Source organism: Acomys russatus, chromosome 21 (assembly GCF_903995435.1).
Source record: "Acomys russatus chromosome 21, mAcoRus1.1, whole genome shotgun sequence".
Taxonomy (NCBI): Eukaryota; Metazoa; Chordata; class Mammalia; order Rodentia; family Muridae; genus Acomys; species Acomys russatus.
Genome location: NC_067157.1, coordinates 58,948,592 through 58,974,036, shown reverse-complemented (window position 1 = coordinate 58,974,036; position 25,445 = coordinate 58,948,592). Strand labels below are relative to the sequence as shown.

Here is a 25,445-nt window from a genome sequence, read left to right as displayed (position 1 = left end):
AGGGAAGCAGAAAATCTGGTCTCTGCTCCTTGGTGGAGGCCCAGGATCTCCCAGATCTCTCCTGATGCCACCTTTGGTCTTCCTTCCAGCCCATCTCCACTCCTTTATGACACTTACAGGACCATGGAACCATATTCTTACAGGGACCCTGTGGCCACCCTCGTCCTGGGGCCCAGCAGGCCACCATTATTATCCTGCCTGTCCTCTATTCCTGTCTCTCTGGTTACTTCCATCCTGCTGAGGTCTGCAGGCAGGAGCCCCTCCTCTCAGCCCACCTTCACTCCCTGTTGTGGTGACCTCGGGTCCCCTGTTCTTTCCTGAGCCCTGCTCGGCCCATCTCCATCCTCTGACCTCTAGAAGCACTCTCTACAAGGGGCCCTGCAGCCACCACCCTTGGCTGGGATCCAAAGTGAGCAACACAACCAAGAATGGATCACCCACGCAACTAAGACTAGACAGATGTCTACAGCAATAAACACTTCAAACGTTATAGCTCTAAATGCCCAGGTCTCAACAAAATACAAACACGAACAGCAAAGCCAGCATGTCTCCCACAGAAGGCAGGGATCCTATTGTAACAGGCGCCGAGAAAAATCCATTCATCTGGAGCTCAGGACAATAGCAATTATGAAGATATAGTCCTTAAAGAGAATCTAAATAAATGCTTGAGTGAAAACAGAAACAAACAGCTGAACACGATATATGAAAGTAGAATTTCCCAAAGAAATAGAATCACTGGAGAAAAATCAACTGAAATAAAATCAGAAATGAAAGATTTAGGATGTCAAACGGAAGCCTCAGCAACTGACATATGGTGAGGTTAAAGAACAGGAAGAGGAAACCCTAAGTCTAGAAAGACTCAGACACAAAGACCCAGGAAATCCAGAACAGTGTAAAACGACCAAACCCACAAGTGATAGCTATGGAAGAAGGAGAAAAAAATCCAGGTCAAAGGCACAGAAAATATTTTTAGCAAAAACCATAGCCAAAAATTTCCTCAATCTAAAGAAAAAGATGCCTATCAAGGTACAAGATGCAAAGAGAACACCAAATAGATAGGACCAGAGAAGAAAGAGATGCCCATGGCACAAGAGTTGAAAGACCAAATGTATGGAACAAGGAAAGGACATTAAAAGCTACAAGGGAGAAAGACCAAGTCGTATGTATAGGCAGGCCCACTAGAAAACAATTGACTTTTCAATGGAGGTCCTCGGAGCCAGAAGAGCCTGGATGAATGCTCTACAAACTCTGAGAGACAACAGATGCCAGCCCAGGCTACTATATCCAGCAAAACTATCAATCACAATTGACAGAGAAAGAAAAACATTCTATGACAAAATCAAATTTAAGCAGTTTCTATCTACCTATCTAGGTCTATAGAAGGCACTAGGAGAAAAACTAGAGTCTCAAGAAGCTAACTACATGAAAGACACAAGAAATGAATAATCCCAGAACAGTAAATCAGAAGAGGGGCAAAACCGCCACACTACAAGAAGACAACAGGACTCAATAAACCTCGCCTGTTGGCAATGCTCAATGTTAATGATGTTCATTTCCTAATAAAAAGACACAGACGGACAGACTACATCAGGGAACAAGATCCACCTTCCTGCTGCACCCCATCATGAGGGATAGACACCACCTTAGGGTAAATTCCGAATGTATCTGTGTCATATTTTCACAGAGGCTGCGTCAATTATGTGTCATGAAGCAGTGCCCTGCTTAAAGTACCAGAAGCGGGTTTGTCCTGTAGGAGTTAAGCTGGACGTTACCCTGACTTACACCTATGAAGAAAAGACCAGTGAACACACAATGGACTGCAGAGGTGGTACAGCTACCCTCAGGCCACGAGCACAGGCCTCACAGGGAAGGCTCAGTTCTCTTGCATAACCTTAGGATCAGACGGCACCAGATGCGTGTGTCACAGGCACAGGAACGTCCTCTACACACCTCCAACAAGTGGTGACATCTTTTCTAAACTATAAGAAATTACCTTTATTTATAAGATTATTCTGTTATGTGTAGTCCTTGATTTCATGTGTAGTTGATTTATATACATAAAAATCAATGTTCTCCAGTATATACAAAGGATTTGTTCCAAGACACCAGAAAATCCACAGAAGCAACAAGCCCTCACACAAAATGATGCAGGAATGTGAGGGCAACTGAGCCACAATGTGTGTCGCCCCACTGATGACCAGGGTTCATTCCGCTGGGATGGCTGGCTAGGTGGGTGCCCCCTTCCTTCCTCACCGGGCCATGTGCATCCTTTCTGGGGCTGCACCCAAATTTAGAGAACAACTTACCCACACGTGTCCCCTGCTACAACCTCCAAACAAGATGATGCAGTATTTGCACATGCCCTGCGTACATAGGCCTGCATACTTCACGTCACCTCTAGATTAGTTATGCACAGTGCAATATAAATATTATCTAAATGGTTGTTATGCTGTGTGATTTGGGGAATAGTAACAAGGAAAAAAGTCTGCACATGTCTAGTACAGATATAGTTTTTTTAAAATTATTTTTGGGCTGGAGAGATGGCTCAGCAATTAAGAGTACTGACTGCTCTTCCAGAGGTCCTGAGTTCAATTCCCAGCAACCACATGGTGGCTCATAACCATTTATTATGTGATCTGATGTCTTCTTCTGGCCTGCAGGTGTACAAACAGGCAGAACACTGTATACATAATAAAAATAAATAAATCTTAAAAACATTATTTTCAATCTATGATTACTTGGGGAACTTCTGGCTACAGAGAAAAGTATAAAAATGTGTCCATAGATCTTTATGCATAAAAATGTATACACACATACATAGTTTTAAAGCCGTTGTGAGCCACGTATGCATACATGGCAGCTTTAAATGGCAGGCCTAAAGTCACTCTGCTGTACGCACCCTCCAGGGCTCTACGCCCTCATAGAGAGCAAGACAAAGCGAAGGCAAAGCAGTGTGTGCGGGGTGAGCATACAGGAAGGACAGCCTGGCTTCACCCTAATGCGCACACAGTGGACATGACAGGTGAGTGTGGGCCAGTGAGTGTTTCCCTGACACTAAGAGACTGACAGAGGCTTCTCTTCAAGCTGTGTGATGATTAGCTCAGGCCCTGGAACAACCTGAGCTCCCGGGAAGGAGGTTATAACAGTTGTCAGCATATGGCAGCCATCTTGGACTTGCTCATGGAAGACGACAATCCTTTTACTTGTGGAGATGGCCTCACCATGCCTGCCTTGTGTATCCTATGAAGTACCAACTACAGCCCGGAAAAGGCTGAAAGAAATGTTGGCCCTGTGCTCACAGCATGTGCCTCCATGGCTGTGATGACTTTATCTATACCTGTAAATTCATAAGCTGTGATGCTGATTTTCCTTGGAGGCACAAAGCCTGAGCGATAAACGCGTGCAGATCTTCCAGGGAAAGAGTGTCCACCTGAAACGCACAGAAAAGGGCTAGTGTGAGCCTGCCGAAAATGAACAACATTTTTATAATATATCTCAGTTACGAAAGATGGGTATGTTTACAACACACACACGTGCACGCACACACAGGAAAACATACATGTGCACATGTACACGCACAGTGATGAACAGTGGCACGGGTACAAGGAGAGAGCACAGCCTCTGCTCTCATCACCCACAACCGCAGGCCACAGAGCTCTCAGCAGTGTGATGGGGGAACCGCTTCTGCATAAAAAGTACAAGACAGACAACTCAGAGGCTGCAGTGGTGTGCCCAGGGCTAAAGGAACACCCAACGACATCACTCCTGGATGTAACCCTTGTCTGCGGATCCCAGCAACCTAAATTGGGACTTCCCACTCAGTGGAGCCAAAAAGCGAAAGCGTGGGAGAAAGCGAAATGGAGACAGAGGGGCGAACTTGGCCTTTAAAACATGTCACTAGATGAGGGGACCCAGAGACATGGCGCCATGCCCGCTCGACCTCATACACTCCAGAGGCTACTATGATAGTAAATCCGTGCCAATTCTACTGGACTTTGGATCGCCGTGGAAACACACTTCTGGGTGTGTCTCTACAAGGGGCGCCTCTAGAAAAGCTTCGCATGGAGACCCATGTTGATGGTGAACAGCACCAAACCACGGGTGGAGGTCCCGGGCTGATGAAAGAATGAGTTGAGCATGAGCGACTGTGAAGGCGCTGTGACCTGCTGTGTCACATGACCCTGCAGCCCAGCCTTCCCTCCTCAAACTATCCCCAGATAAAGCCTTCCTCGCTTAGTTGCTTCTGTCAGTATTTGCACAAGGCAATGAGAAGGCAACTATGCAGTTAGCTGTGATAAAACAGCATGGCCAGAAACAGCCTGGGGTGGGGGCGGGAGCATCTTGCTTAAATTTCCAAATCATAGTGCATCATCAAGGGAAGTCAAAGCACCTGGCAGCAGGAAGTGAGACAGAGGCCACGGAGGGTGCTGTGCTTGCTTCCTGTGGCTTGCTCTGCCTGCCACAGGCAGGCACCCAAGACCACCCACCCAGGGACAGCATCACAACAGTAAGCTAGTCCCTCCCATACCAAGTGTTAATCAAGAAAATGCACCACAGGCCAGTTTGGGTCAAACTAACATAGACATGGTCAGCACAATGACCACACTGGTAGCCGAGTAGGAGCGATGTTAACCACTAAGTAACACGCTTACCCAAGAGCTCTTTTTGAGAGGAAGGTGTACACTGTAGCAGGAAAACCCAGAGGGAAAGGAACCAGACAATGACCAATCCACTGGTAAAACTTAACCAAGACCACCTGGGAAATAAAATGCTTGCATGTCTCCTTCAGATAAAATGGCCCCCACAAACCAGAACACACACTGGCTTCATGCCACCCTGACCTTGAAACTGCCCTGGAAAGACACTGTACAGCCCTTGACCCAGGTCAAGTGCTCAAGTGAAGACACAGATCACTGAGATTGGGTACGCTGATCTGCCACATGCTTATTCCAAAGGAGGCACCATCTTTATATAAATGGAAACAAAATCCTGCAAATGAAGGATTTGTGACAGGCCAAGCACACATATGCATGTTTAAAATCCATAAGCCACCATCTCTACTTAGACTGAGGCTAGTAGTATGCACCTTTACCCACAATTAGTCACATTTTTGGGCTGATCTTAGGGGATGATTGTTAAATTCATGGCATTTAGAATTCACTCTGGAAACAAACCTCTGGGTATCTGTTGACGGGGGCTGATTCTCTGGCTGAGATGGGAAGAACCACCCCAAATGTGGGTAGAACTATCGTGTGGGCAAAAGTCCCAGGCAGAACAAGGGAGAGAAAAGAGCCGAGCACCAGCGGTTAGGACCAGCTGCCTGGAGCTCCTGCCACCGCGCTCTGCCTGTCGTGACAGACTGGCCCTCAAACTGCGAGCCGGGAACTCTGCTCTCCTTCAGTCATTTTGGCCTGAAACTTTATTGTAGCAATAATTAAAGTAATTGGTACAAATGCATTTCCAAGGTTTCCTCAAATCAGACATAGGCCTTGTTAAGTCGGTTGGACCAAGTAAGACTAGTTTCAAAATTCAGCTTTCATGTACTGAATGATACACAACTTACTCCATGCTGCACATCAAAAGGGCTAGTTCAGGAGAGTTGGCTCAGAGGTTAAGAACACTCATTGCTCTTGCAGAGGACCAGGATTCAGTTCCCAGCACCCAGCCACGGGCTTAGTACCACCCACATCTCTGGTTCCAGAGGATACTACGCCCTCTTCTGACCTCCAGGGGCACCAGGCACACATGGAATACACTTGCACACATGGAATACACGTGCACACATGGAATACACGTGCACACATGGAATACACTTGCACACATGGAATACACGTGCACACATGGAATACACTTGCACACATGGAATACACGTGCACACATGGAATACACTTGCACACATGGAATACACGTGCACACATGGAATACACGTGCACACATGGAATACACATGCACACATGGAATACACGTGCACACATGGAATACACTTGCACACATGGAATACACGTGCACACATGGAATACACTTGCACACATGGAATACACTTGCACACATGGAATACACTTGCACACATGGAATACACGTGCACACATGGAATATACTTGCACACATGGAATACACGTGCACACATGGAATATACTTGCACACATGGAATACACGTGCACACATGGAATACACTTGCACACATGGAATACACGTGCACACATGGAATACACTTGCACACATGGAATACATGTGCACACATGGAATACACATGCATACATGGAATACACGTGCACACATGGAATGGGTAGAACAAAACACTCAGACACATAAAGTCATAAAATGAAACAAATATTTTTTTTTGAAACAAATATTTTAAAAAGCTACTTTAAGTTCAACTGTATAAAACTATGATATTTTATAATTTAACCTTCTAAGTTTACCACAGTATCAGAGAGAAAAGTCAACCCTGTGAACAAATATATACCACCACTGACTTACTTGCCAATATACTAATTTTGTGTTGTGTAAAGTCCTGATTTAATGTCTCTATAATCACTGGGAAGGGTTAATTGTATTCTGTGGAAAGAGGCCGTGGCAACTGGCCCACGGAAACACAGCAGTGCAGGAACGAAAGGCCACAGTTGCGTGGCTCTCTATTTACTATGCTTAACAGAACTGTAGCTCAGCATTTACCTGGACAAAGAGGTAGATGAGGAGGCAGCACAGTGCTCTCAGGGGGCTCTCAACAGCCTGCAGCTCTTCTCGGGAGGAGGAGAGGTTGAAGCAGGCTAGCAACGTGTCCAGACGCCGGGCCTGTGCCGCTGGCTCTTGGCTCAGCCACAAGACTTCCAGACTAGGCATTCCCCCTTAAAAGAAGAAACTCACACAGCATGATCACCGCACACTTGGAAGTGCACCTCTTCCCTAGCCGATTTACCTATGACTCAAGGCTTAGCAGCACCAGAGCACAAACATGAGCACAGCTCCTTGGTTTCCAGGGAAACACACCTCAACGCCACTGCAGACCTGTCCTGGTACCCAGGTCTGTGGGGGAACCGGCTTCACTTATGTTCCTGTTGTGCACCTACAGTTAGGGCGTTTTCAGAACAGACAACCTTCCACTCAAGGACCTAGGAACAGTGTGGCGTGCTGAGGAAACGCCTTCCACCCACCCTCCAGGTGGCTCTAACTCCTCCAAATTGTTGGTTTTCCGTATTAGGCAGGCACATAGGAACAATTGCTAAAATTAAAAAAAAAAAAAAAAAGATATCCTTACTTGTTAACTTGACAAGGACAAACTGCCGTGAATACGGGTGACAAAAAGTGGCACCTCTACACAAATATGAAGGTGCTGGTCTAAGAGCCAAAGTGGCCACACCTCTCCCGGCAGCTGTGGCTCTCTGCTGGGCACTGATTGAAAGCCTGCGCCAAAAGTCCAGAGCAGCTAGGGTGGAGTGTCTCACACGTTCACCATGAAAACAGAGCAGCTAACCAAATGGTCAGAAGCAGTGTCTGCAACGACTCTCCTCCGTTTCAATCCCTGTCCCTCACTATACTCCTAGTAAATTTCCCACCACCAGCAAAACAACGCAGTGGTCACTTGCAGTCCTGAAAAGGCTAAAGTGCTTCATTTACCAAACACCATTTTTGTTCTTAACTTTGGGAAGAAGACCGTTTCCTCTGAGAGGGAGATGTTGCGTGTAATTGTTATCCAAGACACAGGTACTTAAGAGATCACACTCCAGGGTCTCTGTGGGTGTCTGAGAATCTGCTAGAAACTGCTCCCAGTGTGTATGATGGGCTGCTGCCTGTGAGCTGTGAACCGAGAACTGTTTTGTATTTTAAATGGTTGAAAGGAAGTAGAAAGGAAATTGCTATTTCCTAGTGTAAGCAGATACAGAATCCAACATCAATTCAGTGTTCATCAAGCTGACTGCAAAGCTGCTGGGCGCACATACTATCTGAGATTTATTCCAGTTTGATGACATAGGTTACAAGCAACGGAAAGCCATAGGGCCCACAAAGTCTAACAGGTTTACGATGAGACATTAAAAACAAAAGGCCTGCTAACCTCTGACATAAGGGAAATAATGAATTTCTATCATCATAGTTATTTCAAATATTAAGGTACCTACAAGACATTTTTTTTAAACTATAAAAGTCAGAGGTTGCAATTAAAAGAAAGAAAGAAAGAAAGAAAGAAAGAAAGAAAGAAAGAAAGAAAGCAAAAACCCTACATGTTTCCACCCAGACATTACTACATATTTAAAACACAGGTGTGGAGTAGTGTGAGGACGGCGAGCTGTCCCTCCAGGGTGACGACTGAAGAGCTCATCTTGCTGCTTGAGACAGTAAAGACCATTTCTTCATGAAAATGATGCTTCTGGAAACTTCAACATTGAATATTAAAAAGCTTGAGATTTGTGAGCTATATCCAGAACCGTGGACCTGGAGGTGAATGAGGGACTCCCGGCTGAGTGGCCGTCCTCCCTCCTGGCCTGGGGCACTCAGGGGCTCCCCGGCTGAGTGGCCGTCCTCCCTCCTGGCCTGGGGCACTCAGGGGCTCCCCAGCTGAGTGGCGGTCTTTCCTCCTGGCCTGGGGCACTCCAGGGCAGCGTGCTCACATAGCATCTACAGGACCTAGGTTTGATCCTCGGTGCTACCAAAGAAGATCAGAACAAGCCAATCACTGTTGTTTTCTTTTCTTGTCACAGAAGTTTCTGGTCACCCTCTGTACTGATGTCTACAGTCACTGTCGGTTTACATGGAGCCTACCCCTAAGAGTGACAGCCAATTGCTGCTGCCTTGGAAGAGCTTACAGCGCAAAGGTTATGCATCAGGTGCAGTGGTGCATGCCTTTAATTTCACCATGGGAAAGGTAGCAGAGGCAGGTGGATCTCTGTGAGTTCAAGGCCAGCCTGGTCTGCACAGCGTCCCAAGACAGGCAGGGATACACAGAGAGAGCCTGTCTCAAAGAAGAAAAGCGGCCATGAAGGCAAACTGCAATTTAAGAATGCGAAGATTAAGGCCGGTGTTTAGCCTCCTGGCAGACAGATGCCTAGCATGCAAAGCCCCTGCGTTAAATCCCAGCTATGAAAAAGAAATGTAAAGATTTCACTACAAAATTACCACAGATCAAATGGAAAAACAATGGGACTGAGGGAGGGGCTCTGAGCAGGTTCCAAGGAGAAAGGCAGGCCCCTGAGGCTGGGGCATTGTTGGAAGAATGCTCTGGAGCTTCTGGGAGGCAGCAATGAGCACGCACTAAGATCCACTCTCTTTCTTCCCTTCTGACCAAACTAGAGTCCCCTGACTTGAACAGTGAGATCTGGCCTGGTGCTCTCTTTGTCTAATATTAGCTACTTGACAGAGCGACTAAAAGAACAAAAGAGTCACTCTCTCGCGCAGTCTCAGGATTTCAGCACATCCCCACAGTGACGGCAGCGGAGCACAGGGCAGCAACCACTCACACTGCACCCACAAGCTGTAGACATGGGCCAGAACCCGAAGCAGGCAAGGCTCACCTTAGTGACGCACCGTCCCAGCCAGACCCTAGCTCCTAAAGCAGCCACAGCCTTTACCACAGCACCGCCATCAAGGTCCAACTATGAAAATATGAGCCCAGGGGACTTTTGGATTTAAGTCACAACAAATACAAATTTGTGGCGATCGATCAGAATCGATTATTGAAGATAATCATTCACGTGACATATGCTCTGAGTCACATGTGCTACAACGGTGGGTGCCAAAGGCCCAGCTGGGAGCTCTCACACAGCAAAGGGGAGCAGCAAAGAAGGAACCAGATGACACTAACATAGCTGCCACAAGAGGCCCATGAGGAAAACAGATGTGAGCTGAGACTGAAGGATTTAGCTGAGGTGAAGAGACACGAGGGTGGGAAATGTCTCAGGCCCTCGGGATGAAGCCATGGAAATAAAATGGAGGTGAGCACAAAGGGGGCTGTGGCCACGGCTGTCAACGAGGGCCCTGGCTATAAATGGGAGCCAAAACATCAAAGGGGAAACAGAGGGAGCGGGGGACAGACAGGACAACCCTAAGAGAAGCTGCGGTGCTGCTCCCTGCACTAGAAAACAGGCATCCATTCCCAAGCATGGCTCTGCAGCGGGGCCTCACGTGGAACTGTAGCGAGCAGTGAGCATGCATAGACAAACTGCGTCTTTGGCTCCCGGTCTCCAAAGGCTGTGGACGCCCTGGCGGCATATCAGCCATGAAGAAAAAGAAGGATAAAACTGGCAGCTCCATCCTCTCCTCCCAGGCCAGTAGCAGCCACCATAGGACCTGCTAACTCAGAAGTCCAGCGGTTCTCAGTGAATGAGGAGGACACGCTGGATAGACACAAGAGGATGCGAAGCCAGCTCCTCCCCGTGCTCTGTATGGAGATAAGCGAATTAAATGCCGGGGAGTTTCAGTTACCTGACACACACTTCTCTTTACCTAGTTCTAAGGTGAAAAAAATCTAACAAACAAACAGACAAAACCCTCCAACTGTCTGGCTTGTGTCCACTGAGGATAGGAAATGTGAGGCTATCAGTTAAGAAAAAAAAACCAAAAACAATAAATAAAACCCCTGAATACTCACATGCAAGTGAATCTTATCTGAATATCTTTCATTGGCTATTTCTCATAATAAGAAAATTCTTCATATATAAATGAACTAGACTGCATTAGAACACTATGTTCTAGCCATACATGGCTAAGAGGTCTGTTTCACTTTGCCTGCTGCCCTGTTTCTACCTAGCGCATTCACAACGGTCGCAATGGTTACTAACATGTAGAATGCACCCTTATCTTAGACAGTTACTGAGTGTCACCTTGTTGTTACAGGTGGCCCACTATGGCCTGTGGAGGAAGTTGCAGAGACAGACAGACAGCCTTCCACATGGGTGCCCATGTTTGGGACACAGAGCTCTTCCCTGACAGACGCAGCAGGAGAAACTACAACAAGGAGGCAGGGACAGAATGGGTCAAATCGGTTCCTTTTTCATGAAACGTAAGGTTCCGCCTTCCTCACTCTGCGAGACTCTTCTAAGATGCTCTTTAAGCTCATGGTAGGTCACACGCCCTTATGTAGCCAAACCCACTGCTTACTAACTAGTGCCGAACCACACTTAACAGTTGTTCAAGAGAGACAGCCAGATGTGTCAGTGCATTCCCTCAGCTGCTCTGGGGTTGGGAAGTAAAGACTTATTTATAGTGATTCAAAACCAACACTGAGGGAAACCACCTATCTATCTGTCATCTACAGAATGTCTAGTTCTAGAGACAGGCACAGCTATTCCAGACTCAACCCTCAGGGTACAAGACCATAACTGAGGTGGAGAAAAGGCTCGAGAGAGCTCACAGAGGACTACACACACTCCCTGAGCTGGGGAACAAAACTAAATCCCTTCCTGTGTCACCAAAAAGCCTTCTTTCATAGAGGGAGGGGTGTGGCTCTCAGGGAGCTCTCAGAATACAGCAGATCCACAGCTCTGCCCACTTGGGTTGCTATCATGAACCGCCACACACTGGGCAGGTGAGAGCAGGAGAGCAGTTTCTCAAGACTCTGGAGGCCTTAGACCAAAATACTTGTGTCTAGTGAGAGACACTGTGACCTCAAGGGGAATTCCTGGGGTGTCCTTTCATAACGGCACAATCCCCACCTGATCATCCACTTGCTTCCCAAAGGTCCCCTGTCTGTATAGAACTATCACATGCATGGCTCTGCTCTCAATACATGTTTGGAGAACATATTTAGAACACAGTAAACAGGTGTGTGCTTCCTTGTTGGTCAATATTTAATCGCTTCTCCCTCCTCCTCTTCCTCTGTCCCCCCCCCCCCTTCCTCTGTCCCCTCCCTCCTTCCTCTGTCCCCTCCCTCCTCCCTCTGTCCCCTCCCTCCTTCCTTTGACCCCTCCCTCCTACCTGTCCCCTCCCTCCTTCCTTTGACCCCTCCCTCCTTCCTCTGTCCCCTCCCTCCTTCCTCTGACCCCTCCCTCCTTCCTCTGTCCCCTCCCTCCTTCCTCTGACCCCTCCCTCCTTCCTCTGTCCCCTCCCTCCTTCCTCTGACCCCTCCCTCCTTCCTCTGTCCCCTCCCTCCTTCCTCTGTCCCCTCCCTCCTTCCTCTGTCCCCTCCCTCCTTCTTTTTGTCGCATCCCTCCTTTCTGAACTTCCTCCTGCTTTTTTTCCCCCCTTTTTCCTTTTTGAGATAGTGCCTCATTATGCAGCCAAGCTGGCCTTGAACCTGGACCCTTCCTCCTCCTGAATACTCAGGCCACAGGCCATCACATCCAACTATGCTTCCTAATTTTTATTACTTTTAGTTAGGTAAACAAACACCATAGCACATGCCTTGCTAGAGGGACTGGCCAATAGCGGACTACAGAAAGATCCAAGGCTGACCTGGGAGAGGCCTGGGAGAGGAGAAAGAGCAGTGAAGACCCATTGAGAAGAGAAGCACTGCGAGGCAGCCAGTGAGCGCTAGCTACCTCTGCAGGGAAGAAAATATCTAACATGGGAACAAGACAAGGGTGCAACGAAACCACTCTAAGTGTCTCCTGCTGATGGAGATGACGGCTGACAGGACCTCACTGTCTGTGTCACATGCTCGGTGAGGAGAATGCCTTCAAGGGCATATCCCAGGTACCCACCTCCCCAACTTGAGGCCCCACCTCCTAAGTTCAGAATGATACCATCAGATCATGGCTCCATCAATGGACTGAGCCACTGAACCGCCCAGTGCCTTTATGATCCAGGTACAGAGTCTCAGGGAGTTGGAGAGACGGCTTAGTAGGTAAAATGCCTACATGAGGAGGAGGAGGAGGAGGAGGAGGAGGAAAACCTGCGTTTGATCCTCCAGAGTCCACACACAAAAAGCCAGACGCAATGCCATGCGCTTGCAATCCCAGGGCCGAGGAGGTGGAGACTGGGCAGCCTCCAGCTCACCGCTCAGCAAGTCCAGCCAAATCGGAGAGTTCCAAGTTCAGTGACAGATTGTCTTTAAGAAATAGAATCAAGTGGACTTAAGACACTCAGTGTTGGCCTCGACGTAAACCTCCCCATTAAGTCTGTATCACTGGAGTCTTAGGTCAGACAGTGTGAAATTCTGCACACGGACATTCACACCCTACGATGAATCGCTTAAGGCTGTACGTACCGTGAACGGTCATCTGCAGAGGCCTAACAAGGTCTGGGTGCTTCAGGGAGTTGCCAGGGTACACAAACCACTCCTTGACCGCTGGGCCGATGCTGGCTCCGTCTGAGTAAAGACGACAAGTCAGAAGGGACAGGAGGCCTGCAAAGTCCTTGCACAACCATTTGCCTCACCACTTTTCCTTCCACCCCAGGGATGAGAGAGATCATGGCAGCAGCAGGTAGTGCATTTCTCTAAGTGACCTGCTCTTTCCTTCCACACTGCTTTGATAAAAAGGGGAAAACAATAGAACAGAAAAATCTGAGCCAACTGAAATCTTACAATAATTATTCACAGAAGTAAGTTTTGTTCTTAAAAGTCTAGTGTAAGTTTTGTAAGTGGCTTCAAATACTGAGTTTAAGGCCAGAAGGGGTGGGCTGGAGAGATGGCTTGGTGGTAAAAAGCAGTCACATGGCCACTCTCTCAGGTGACCTGACACTCCTTCTAACCTCTACAGGCGCCAGGCACGCACACGGTGCAAAGATACACATGTAAGCAAAACACTCTTTTGTTGGTTTTGTTGGGTTTTTTTGTTTTGTTTTTCTTTTATTTTTTGTTTTATTTATTTATTTATTTAGTATGTTAGTGCTTTGTCTACATGTACATCTGCAGGCCAGGAGAGGGAATCAGATCCCAATATAGATGGTTGTGAGCCACCATGTGGTTGCTGGGAATTAAACTCAGGACCTCTAGAAGTGCAGCCAGTGCTCTTAACCGCTGAGCCATCTCTCCAGCCCCTTGTTTTGTTTTTCAAGACAGAGTTTCTCTGTGTAGCTTTGGCTGTCCTGGAACAGGCTCTCTAGACCAGGCTGGCCTCGAACTCACAGAGATCTGCCTGCCTCTGCCTCCTGAGTGTGCACCACCACATCTGGCTGCAAAACACTCTTATACATAAAATAAATTAAACATCAGAAAGGACTCTCATAAGGCAGCAGCAGTTCTTACTAAGTACGTTCACACAGTGGCGAAGTAGAGAGGGAAGAAAAGTGGCCAGACAGGGTAAGGTGTGCTCAGACACGAGCCTGGGACCAGACACACACCACGGCTCCACTCCAAAACTGACTTCCGGCATGGAACAGATCAAGGCTGACTGTACCTACAAGGCTGACGACTGTACCTAATCAAGTCATGTCAGTTCAAGGACTGACCCCAGTTTGTGAGACCTTCCACCTCTCTCCAAGAAACGCTTTATACTTTGGAAAATCTTTCCTATTTAACCAGCACTTGTGTTTCCCAGGACTATTTAACTATGTATGTCTGTTTGTATTTCTGGTTTCTTCCCTCAAACCCATGTGTGGACAACTTTTGCACATTTCTAAGTGGTATTGGCCTCTTTTCTCAGGCAGGGAGGAAAGATGCTGATTTCAACCACCTGGGAAAGAGCGGGCACTGGGCAGGGGCAGAGAGAAAAAGGAACAGCAAGGCTGACTCTAAGCCTTCATCACCGGGGTGCTCCAAGCTGAAAACAATCCCTGGGGCGCACTTGTTTGGAGGACAGGGGCTCCCCATTGTTTTTTGTGGTGGTTGTTGTTTGTTTTTTGAGACAGTGTCTCTCTATGTAGTCCTGGCTGTCCTGGAGCTCCCTTTGTAGACTGAGTTGGCCTCGAACTCACAGAGATAGTAATGTCTTATATCATTAATCTTTAATGGTGCTCTCAAGTACAGATTTTACAGACAAACAAAACCTGTTGTCTGCTTGTCCTTTGAGAATGCACTGTCCTACACTTCTCAGAATCCATCTCCAAAAAGAAGCATTGCTGAAAGAGACCAACTGGCTCTCACCTTCCCAGTCCCCGAGTAAGAGTGCGTACACCCGCTGGCGGACCGGGCGGTAGATGAAGGCTTGGCTGGGCAGGGCCTGGTCCAGCTCATCCTCCAGGGTGTTGCTGCACTCGATCTCTGCACTGCTCATAATGTTGTACACGAGGTAGCTTTCTGAGTGGATGTGCTGCATCCTCGCAACCTGACCAAAGATTCAAACACAAACAGTCAATACCGCTTACCAATTTATTTAAGAGACTCAAACGAGGAACTGTCATTCAAACACATGATGTTAAGTGGCATTTAGGTTTTCTTTCTTTTGGTCTAACAAGGTCAAGCTCTCCTTGTATTACCCTCCTCTTGTCTCCCCCAGTCTGCCGATATTCTACTTACCTGTGCAATGTTTTATTATTATGTCAGCTTGAGGCCTCCCAAAAAACACATGCTCACCATTCTCCATCATGGCTGTTAGAAGGGCTCCTAACTGATGCCACCAGCCCCAGCCTCTCACCGGAACCACTCACTCACACTACCCCCACGCTGTCTTCTTGAAACCAGATTAATCTGCTCCCCTGTGTAAGACACTGGAACGGCTACCACAAACTTCACCATGACACTCTTGGTCCCACTAGGTCTGGAATCTTCTTTATCTCTGTGTCTACTACCATTTTGCTCTCCTAGAAACTGCTACACTCACTCCACGGAACGACACTGTTTTCCAATCGCAGCTCTCTCTCACCTTGTGTTCTAGAAGCACAGATCTGTCTTTCTTACTGCAGCTTCCTACCCTCTTGAGCTCACCTCAGCCGTGGCCTGTGTTCTCCACAGACCTGCCTCTCCTTCCCAGCTGACTGCCTGGTGTTAAAAGCTTGTTGGGGGGCATCTGATCCCATTGTCAACCATGAGACAGTGAACAGCTTCTTGTTTGGTGTGGTTCAGCCCTAACTCACACAGCTTTTGTCCTTTCTTTCTTTCTTTCTTCCTTTCTTTTCTTAAATGAAGGTTTTGTTTATTTAGCTCATAGGTCTGGAGGTTCCAGGGCATGGTACCTGCATAGGTCCAGATCTGGGCAGGGCCCTTCTGGCTGTCACACTGTCCCATATGGTAATGGCAGAAATAGTACATGAACAAGACATCAGTCAGCCAGGTGACTGTGGTTACATTTCAGAGGTAGTACTAACCAGCCGAGGACAAAGGCGAGAAAGACGGCAATCCAGCCATTACACTCTCACTCCAAGAGGTGAGAGTGTCCTTCCCAGGGCACAGTTCTCCTTTAGGCCCAACCCCCTAAATGTCCCATACCCTCTCCATTGCCACAATGGGGACAAACACATGAGTCTATGGGGAGCACCCAGCTTGCACACTGATACAGAAAGTGGCTTAGCACACACCTTTAATTCGAGGGCGTTCTGTGCACGGGACTTAATAAAGCTAATGCTAGGTCAAGAGGCGGAGCAGGAAACCAACTGACAGGGAGTAAGTAGAGAGGAGGGACACTGAGCTGAAGGTATTTAACACAGAGCGGTGGCGCACACCTTTAATGCCAGCACTTGGGAGGCAGAGGCAGGCGGATCGCTGTGAATTCGAGGCCAGCCTGGTCTACAAAAGGGAGTCTAGGACAGCCAGGGCTACACAGAGAAATCTTGTCTCAAAAAACCAAACACAGAGTGGAGAAGTAGAAGGCTTTTAGCCTTTTCCTCTGGGACATGAGCTGTAGGAAGGTCAGCTGGGCGCTTCCTCTGCTCTGAGCTAGCAAGTTTTCGGCCCAGCATCTGGTTCCTGAGTCTTCATTGATAAAATCAAATGATTTGGGATTTTCATTCATTATAACAACAGACGCTGTGCTGTATTAATTTGTTTGTTCAATTTTTCTCACTCTCTCCCTTTTTTCTTATGTTGCACCTGGTTTCAATAACTAGCAAATCACGTTCCAACATATGTATTTGTCCTCTGCACAACACAGGCCAAGCCATAGGATGTGATTTAAACCCAACTTCCTCATTAAATAAGAAGTTTAGATTAAAAGGTCTACAATGACTTTCATGCATTGTTTTTACTTGTAAAGAACAAATTTCATTATCATGGAAATAAAGGTCATGCTGTAGCTACAGTATTATTCAGAATTTTAAATCTAAACTGTCTACCAAAAGGCATTTAACTGTTATGCTGGGATGATCTGGGCTGTCAAATATTTGGATCTAATTTATATGCATCGAAGTAGGCCTAATTATATGGACTCGTTGTTGAGATCTGAGTCTTAATAACCCTTTTCATTGTTTTCCTTATAACACAGGTTTTACTTAAAAAGTTCCCAGATCACTGGGAGGTTAAATTACAAGAAAATGCAAGATAATAAAGGTCTTTATTTCTCCACCCAGCATGACAAATGACCTAGAAACAGTCCCTCAGGAGGAGTTCTTGACAATCACCATAGCAATGTCTACAGCTGCAGGAAGTGGTACTGCATGAACTAAATCCTCGCCTGATGGATATAACAAGACTCAGAAAGATTGGCTATGAAAAGTGAGAAGGTCGGGTATGGTGGTGCATGACTTTAATCCTAGCGTTTAATCCAGGGAGGCAGAGGTAGGCAAATTACTGTGAGTTCAAAGCCAGCCTGTCCTACATAGTGAGTGCCAGGGCAGGGCAGCCAGGGCTACACAACAAGACCCTGACTAAAAAGTGAGACAGAATGCCTAGGTCTGCAGCTTGAATGACAGTGACACAATGTCGTGCTCAAAAGTTTGTGGGTAAAGCCACGGCTGGTTCTGAGCTTGTACCCTTTGGTCATTTCTGTGCCTATCCACTTTACCCACACAAGCAAGAAAACAGGACTGGGCGTGTAGCTGGGGCTAGCATATGCCCGAACGGCAGAGCTGGGGATGACTAGAAAAGCAACCATTTCACAGGGCTGTTGTGTCTAGAGTGAAACCTCATATAAATTGAAAACCTGAACAGTGAGTCTCCAGCAAACTGAACTCTCAAGCTTACAGGACGTTAACAGAGTCAGCCCAAACTCCTCGCATTTAACAACTTGTGGTTGTGGTTACACTCTGTCTTTCCAAGTTTCCCTCGCCTCAAGCCTCAGCCTCTGGCCTGGAAAGGCCACCAGTGTGCCTCACAGTGACAGGGATTTAGTCACTACATCTGTAGTGTCCCATAGCCCCACCTTTGACTTAGTCCTCCGCAAGGCCTGACTCCACGGGGAGCGCTCTCTTCATTCCTTAACCCACAGCATCCTCTCCTTGGAAGTCCTACAGCCTTTCCCACCCTCCTCCCGAGACAGTATCAAATGTACTTACAGTGTCATTTCATATACATGGGCCCTCTTCCTAACTAGAACCAAGAGGTTTCTGGTCTGTATCTTCCCAATAAACCATCATGATCAAATCCATTGGTAGATGTACTTTCAAACATGACACTGTGGCTGGAGGTGGGGGAGGCACATCCACTCACCTTTAAGATTTCGGAGTCTGACACCGTGGTCGCTTGTTTTATCTCAGGTTCCATGTCCATGGCATCTTCTTGTTTAATTTCAGGGTGTGGGCGCATGCGTGTTTCTACATTAAATTCAGAGTCTGTTTCCGAAGGTAGGTTTTGCTTGAACTCTGGGCAGGTATATACAGAACCTTCTTGCTTGGATTCAGGATCTGTGCACATGGGAACTTCCTGGTTGGATTCAGGATCCATGCACATGGGAACTTCCTGCTTGGAGTCAGAATCTATACACATGGGAACTTCTTGCTTGGATTCGGGGTTTAAACTCACCACTTGCTTGTCTGCTATTACGCCTTTGGGTGTTTGAATTAACCACGGAGACTTCTGCCCTGGCAAGAGATATGATGTCACTCCTTTATAAAAAAGAGCTTTGTTTGGCCCCAAGGGCAGCAACTCTTCTACCCTTTTCTCACCTTGATGCAAGCGGAGAACTTTGGAGATGTAGTCTGAGACAGCTAAGATGGTATTTCCCCTTTTTCCAGCGTTCTCCTTCACAGCTGTGTAGGATGACAGGCACCTGTACCGGAAGCTCTCAAACATGCCTTCCGGGGTGGTGTCATTGCCAAGCAGGCAGGCCAGCAGGGGAAGGTCAGCCACACGGAGGCCGAGACTCTCACAGAGCTTCTCTCGACAGAGCATGATGGTTTCCAGACTTTCCAGGCAGAGGTCACCAATTGAAAAGTAGGGACACGTGTCATAAATCAAGTAATCAGTGTCTTCCCCAAGGATCCCAAGACAGTTGTGCTGGAGGCCGTAGGCGGCCACCTCGTAGTCGGCCTCCTGTAACGAGCAGAAAGTCTCTTGGCCCAGTGCCTTGAGAGCGAACCGTGTGAATATGGCCAGGCCGGACGGGATAAAGAACATGTTTCTGCCCGGCTGGTCTCTTTTCGACTTGATGTGGTGGAAAATCTTGGATATCTCCCTGTTGTTTTTGAGTCTCCGCTTTACCCACTCATCTCTCTTGCCCGGCTCCACCATGCCGTCAAAGAAGAAGATCAGCTTGACGCCGGCCGACGTGAAGGCCGCAACGAACTCCCTCAAAGCCGAGAAGTACTCTCGCCACTGGCCGCCGCAAATCCAAGATTCCGGTGTGTACCAGTACCGGAGACAGCACATGGCGTCCACCACAATGGTCGGCGTACTTCCGGGGTACCTGCTGCGATGCTGCTCCGCCAGTTTGGGGATATTTACTACTGTGCATATATGTGGGCAAGTGCTTCCCACAAAGCCCTGCAAACCCCTCACACCCATGACTGGGTTTTATGAGTCTGCAAATAAAACAAAATAAACCGGCAATCAGGAACTATTGTATCATTTCTCGACAGCCATCATTTAATGCTCGGGAAAAGTGAGCACCATGCTACATGACACACCGACCAACCGGGACGTTTTCAATGGGAACGCAGGAGGCAATTTTATTATTAAGCACATGTTACTTTCTAGAGCGGGACGTTCACAAAGACAATACACAGACAGCACGATGAGGTCCTGAAGGAAGAAGAGAGAAATTTTTTCTGTTTACAAGAAACAAAGGGAATTTCTGATTGTAATTGTGTGTGTGTGTATGCATGCGTGAGTGAGTGTGTGCGTGCATGCGTGCATGTACGTGTGAGTGTTAATTCCATACCATATGACCTAGCCTACTTGCCAGGAGTCACAAGGCATGAAGGCACCAAAATGAAAGCAAAATTATTATTCAAGGCTTTCTGGAGGATTGGCACGAGGGGCTGGGCTTCTTCCTATGTGACAGGGTGGGTCTGTGGTCTAACAGGGTTGTCTCTGAAGCCCAAGAACACAGACACTGCAATGACTCTGCTGATACATATACTTATCTCAAGTGTTAAAACTTGTCACACTATGCAGGTAAATGTGCCAAGTACACTCAATAAAGGTGCTTAATTTAAAAACTATATAAAAATGTACTATGCTAAATAGTTACAACATTTGAGATGGTGACTTCATAAAAAGAGTGAAATAGAGATACAAAATACTTCAAGAGTCAGAATTCAAAATGTGGGAAAGTATCACCAGAATTCTTTACTTAGTGAGATGTACTTACATATGTCCTTATATGTGAATGAAAGACATTCTTCAGGCAGACAAAGTCCATAAATAGTAAAAAAAAAAAAAAAAAAAAAATCCACAAGAAAACTTGCATGTTAATGGTTTATTTTCATCCTCAGCCACTAAGTCCTTTGATAAAATGTTAACAACAACAACAACAAATCCTTAATATACAAAAAGCAACACAAAATAATGCGTCTTGAAGACCTAGGGTAGAGAGACTTGTATCATCGTCAGTGTACTCACCAGCTAGGCAGAGTTGGGCTCACAAGAAACACAGACGCCAACACACAAACACACACACCCACGCTCACACACACATCCACGCTCACACAAATACATGCTCATACACACACAAACACTAACCTGTAAACAAACTGACTGATGTGTGGAAAAGCTATAAGCTCCACTATAACAATGAAGAAACTGTAAAAACTCTAAAGGCACCCTCACAGGACTACCACTTAAGAACTTACTGGTTACTAACAGGCACCAGTTCCTACTGGTAGTCTGAAGTCTGAAGTTGTCATTAGCAATTTAGCCATCAATGGGGGGACACAAATATTACACATTTTACGTTAAAATTTAAAGAAGCCTTGTTATTAATATTACGGACGTGTGTACCCCACGTATATGTAATGTATGTATATATTATGGTGTAAGGACTTATCATAGAACTGCGATGACAGTATTTGCGTTACTGCAGTAGGTAGTGAGCCTGGTGACATGATTATCTCAACTAGCAGGGTGTCCGATAGATCCCTGGGTATGAGTCCCACATTAGGAAGTTTACACTTTCTGCTGCTGCTGTTTTTAGTGTGTATGGGACTCACACATGCAGGCAAACATTTTGCCACCGGGTTATATTTCTACTCCTAACACTTTTCTGGGAGAGAATGCTTTTTTTTTTTTTTCCTGTAATATTATCCAACACAGTATGGAGGAGACAGGCTTTGTAAAAGGAATATATGAAGACAAAGGCTAGTGAGGACAGACAAGTAAGAGCACACAGATTAGCTGGGCGTGGTGGTGCCCATCTGTAATGCCAGCACTCAGGAGGCAGAGGCAGGAGTGGGCGTGGTGGTGCCCATCTGTAATGCCAGCACTCAGGAGGCAGAGGCAGGAGTGGGCGTGGTGGTGCTCATCTGTAATGCCAGCACTCAGGAGGCAGAGGCAGGAGTGGGCGTGGTGGTGCCCATCTGTAATGCCAGCACTCTGGGAGGCAGAGGCAGGAGTGGGCGTGGTGGTGCCCATCTGTAATGCCAGCACTCTGGGAGGCAGAGGCAGGAGTGGGCGTGGTGGTGCCCATCTGTAATGCCAGCACTCTGGGAGGCAGAGGCAGGAGTGGGCGTGGTGGTGCCCATCTGTAATGCCAGCACTCTGGGAGGCAGAGGCAGATGGATCTCTGTGAGTTTGAGGACAGCCTGGTCTACAAAGTGAATCCAGGACAGCTTGGACCACACAGAGAAACCCTGTTTGGAAAAACTAAAACTAAAAGAAAAAAAAAAAAGGCAAGCAGGAGAGACAAATATAAATCTTGCCCATTCACAGAGTACATGTCTATGCAGTGAGAAAATGCCACTTTTCTCCAAGGTATTCTCTGCATGCTAGGATCCAAGAGACTCGTCCTAATAGGACACAAGTAACAGCCACAAGGGCCATGACCAGCCATGACAGACGCCTCCAGCATCAGCCACAACACATGTGAAGACAGTGAGATGAGCAACAGGGGTCTCCTTCCTCTCCTGGACTGATGATGCTGCCGTGAGCATCACAGCCTCCGTGTTGGAGCTGCTGCTGTCTACCGCTATTGTTTGTTTAAGTATTTCCCACCAAAGCAGCTAAGACAGCAATGAGTTTCTTGTTATCTTTTCCTTATTTTCCAGGAAACCAGGCTCCGTATACCGCCTTGGTTTTACTCAAATGTTTTCGATTCTCCCTTACCCTGTAATGGAAAGCCTGCTACTTAAATGGAGCAGGCGCCAGTCCCTTAGCGTTTACCTGTTAATTTCTCCCACTGTGAATCCCAAACTATCTCAGAAAAGCGCACTCTCTCTCTCTCTCCAGTCCCTTAGTGTTTTACCTGTTAATTTCTCCCACTGTGAATCCCAAACTATCTCAGAAAAGCGCTCTCTCTCTCTCTCTCTCTCTCTCTCTCTCTCTCTCTCTCTCTCTCTCACACACACACACACACACACACACACACACACACACACACATTTAGAGAAGGCATGGGACATTAGAACACATCTGATAATTAAAGGATCGTCAACTGCCCAGTATTCACAAGACCCATTTCCTTCTTGGACGGGGAACCAGGTAAGACTCAGGAAGTGCCCCAAACTTCTAACACTCATAAGGATCCACCCCAAAGTTACAAAAGCCATAACTGCACAAGAGACAAAGCTCTCCAAAGAGTCCGGGTGCCTGCAAGAGAGCTTCCTGGATGCAGTTTCCTTGAGTTGTTCCCCACACTGGAGTGGGCTTTTTGGTTACAGAGCTGCCTTTGAGTCACCCATGTCCCTGTAAATAACTTCAGTAAACATACTGGTTCCTTGGAACCTAGTTTTCGGTCTGATGTCAGTGGCCTGGCATTTGTTTACACTTCCCAAGGAAGCCTCTATCACACAGCACACAGCTAGTACACTGTAAAATAAAATTTCCCCAAAGATTATTATTACTTTTATTTATTGCTAAATGCTTATAAGGAAGTTGTTTGCTTCCTAAAGCAGATATTGCAAGATGATTGGGAAAAAAACCCCAACAATATACAATAAGTTAGGGCATGTTTACATGTAGGTTAATAGAGTCTTACTAGGTACATAAGCAGTACATAATGCCTAGATGAGGATGCTTTCCCAACAGTCCACTCCTACTAGATGGAAGTTCTACTGCTCTATATAACCTGAGATGCTCTGAGAATCCCTTCCAGTAGGCTGAGCCTTTCAAGACAACGGCATCCATGTCTGTCACATCACAACACAGCCTGGCAGTCTCCCATCTGCTAGGACCAATGCCTACTCAGAAAAGTAAATGAATAAAACCAAGGGCGAGTGTACAAAGTTAAGACTGAGAACCCGCTCACAGTTTACAGATTGCCATTAAAGCCAGAGAGCAAAATAGAGAAATAATGTCTAACAATAAAGTTAAAACTATTTGTAGTTGGTATTCTAAGAACAATAATTGATGCCGTTGTGTGGAATGTATTTTTATTACCAAGGTGAAGTCAACTCAGAAATTAAATTAAATTAATACCTGGAACACAGAAGTTGCAACGTTCTCCCCAAAGACAAGACCTTTCCCTCAAATGCCAAGCACACCTTGAAGGTGGAGGGGACGGGGAGGGGAAAGACTGGGAACAACGAGACTTGCAAAGGAGCAAGATAAAGCCAAACGGCAAGTTGTAAAGGGCCGACAACATACAGTCGGGGAGACTTCCTTTTTAAAAGAACTCCAATTATGAACAGAGGGCTGGTTCGTTTCCCAATGCCTTAAAAACCTGCTTTGCTTACAAAGCAAAGAGAGTCTCAAAACTTGAATTCGTGAACTTTTCATTATCAGCTCTATAAATATAATATATTCCAGTCTGGAGGTAGAACAGAATCTCCGAATGCTGAAAACAAAATGACCTCAAATGCTATTTATTCACATATATCAACACATGGAAGACTGGCTGGGTAGAATTCCTTTCTTTTTAAACTAGGAGGTGCTTCAGTCAAGGTGGGTGGCAAGAGAAGAAACGCACCTGTTTTTTGGTGCCTTTCAAAAGAACGGGGAAGGGAAAAGCAGCCACTAACCTGAGTCAGTCAGTCAAGGTCAGGAAATATGAGAGAAATGATGAGCGACTGCCTGAAGAACGTGGCCGTGAGTAACAGCAAGTCCCTAAGATAGAAAGATCTGAGAGGTACGTAGAAAAGCCTGAACCAAAAGGAGGGTCCCCAACCCTAGAAGAACTCAACACGGCAGAGGCCCAGCCCCTTGGCCTCTCCATCACTTCGAGTTCGTCCCACATCTCCCTACCGCGGGGTTTCCAGGTCCCTTCCCTACCTCTCTGGTCCCCAGCGTCCTGGAGCTGGGCTCAGGAGGAGCTTCCACCCCGTTGCACCTGCAAGAGGGTGGCTGCCTCTCCCCTACACCAGGGACGGCAACAGCCGGGCGGGCGCAAGCGCAGCCAGGACGCAGGGGTGTGGCCACGGCGAGGGCGAGCCGACGGGACGCTGGGAGGAGCCGGGGACACGGAGCCGCGACGGCAGAGCCCGAGGGCCCGTCCCCAGCCCGGCGTACCTAGAGGAGCTCAGCAGTAGCCGCGGACCCCTCAGCTAGACTTCAGACCCGCAGTCTCACGCGTGTCCACTTCCGCTTCCGTCATTGCACTTCCGCCCGAAGACGTGCCTAGTGAGACAACGTAAAGCTTGAGCTTACGTAACTGGAAGTGCAGGGACCCCGGGAGACGAAAGGATGTAGTGCGCAGGCGCTAGAGCTGGTTAGGGGCGAGCGGTGGGTGGTGCTCAGGAAGAGGGACGCCTCAACCCGTTGCCCAGCAACCGTGGGACAGCCAAGGATGAGGATGCCCGCCCACCCCTGGGAGGCCGGACCGCGCACTGGGCTTGTCCGGCAGAGCTTCTGCTTCCGTAGCGCTTGCAGACAACCTGCAGAGGATACTGACTGGAAACCCCTTTTACACCCACCAGACCACGGCTTGCATCCACGCGGCACTCCCCAGGAGCACCAGGGCGGCGCAGCTCGGACACGGCAATGATGCGGGCCACTTTATTGGGTGGAGTTTAGGGTGGCCATCCTTGTAGGCCGCCACATTCGGCTGTGTTAAGCCGGGAGTGGGGTGGGGTGGGGTGTGTGGGGGGCTGTATTTTGGATGGAAATCCCCACTAGGCGAAGTGTAGCTCCCTTGTTGGAAACACTTGGATCTCAAGGTTACAGCTTTGCCTTT

At 47.4% G+C, this 25,445-nt stretch overlaps 1 protein-coding gene across 1 annotated transcript in view; it reads right to left on the bottom strand.

Annotated features, from left to right (window-relative positions):
- The window catches only part of Fam120b (family with sequence similarity 120B), a 38,385-nt gene extending 13,436 nt beyond the window's left edge, over positions 1 to 24,949 (bottom strand). Inside the window, exons 1-6 of the mRNA XM_051164149.1 lie at positions 24,782 to 24,949; positions 18,392 to 19,701; positions 14,957 to 15,137; positions 13,139 to 13,240; positions 6,676 to 6,848; positions 3,338 to 3,430 (exon numbers count right to left, since the gene is read on the bottom strand). Coding sequence (XP_051020106.1) covers positions 3,338 to 3,430; positions 6,676 to 6,848; positions 13,139 to 13,240; positions 14,957 to 15,137; positions 18,392 to 19,684 — 1,842 coding nt within the window. The 5' untranslated portion in view covers positions 19,685 to 19,701; positions 24,782 to 24,949. The remainder of the gene's footprint in view (positions 1 to 3,337; positions 3,431 to 6,675; positions 6,849 to 13,138; positions 13,241 to 14,956; positions 15,138 to 18,391; positions 19,702 to 24,781) is intronic.
- Between the last annotated feature and the right edge of the window lie 496 nt (positions 24,950 to 25,445).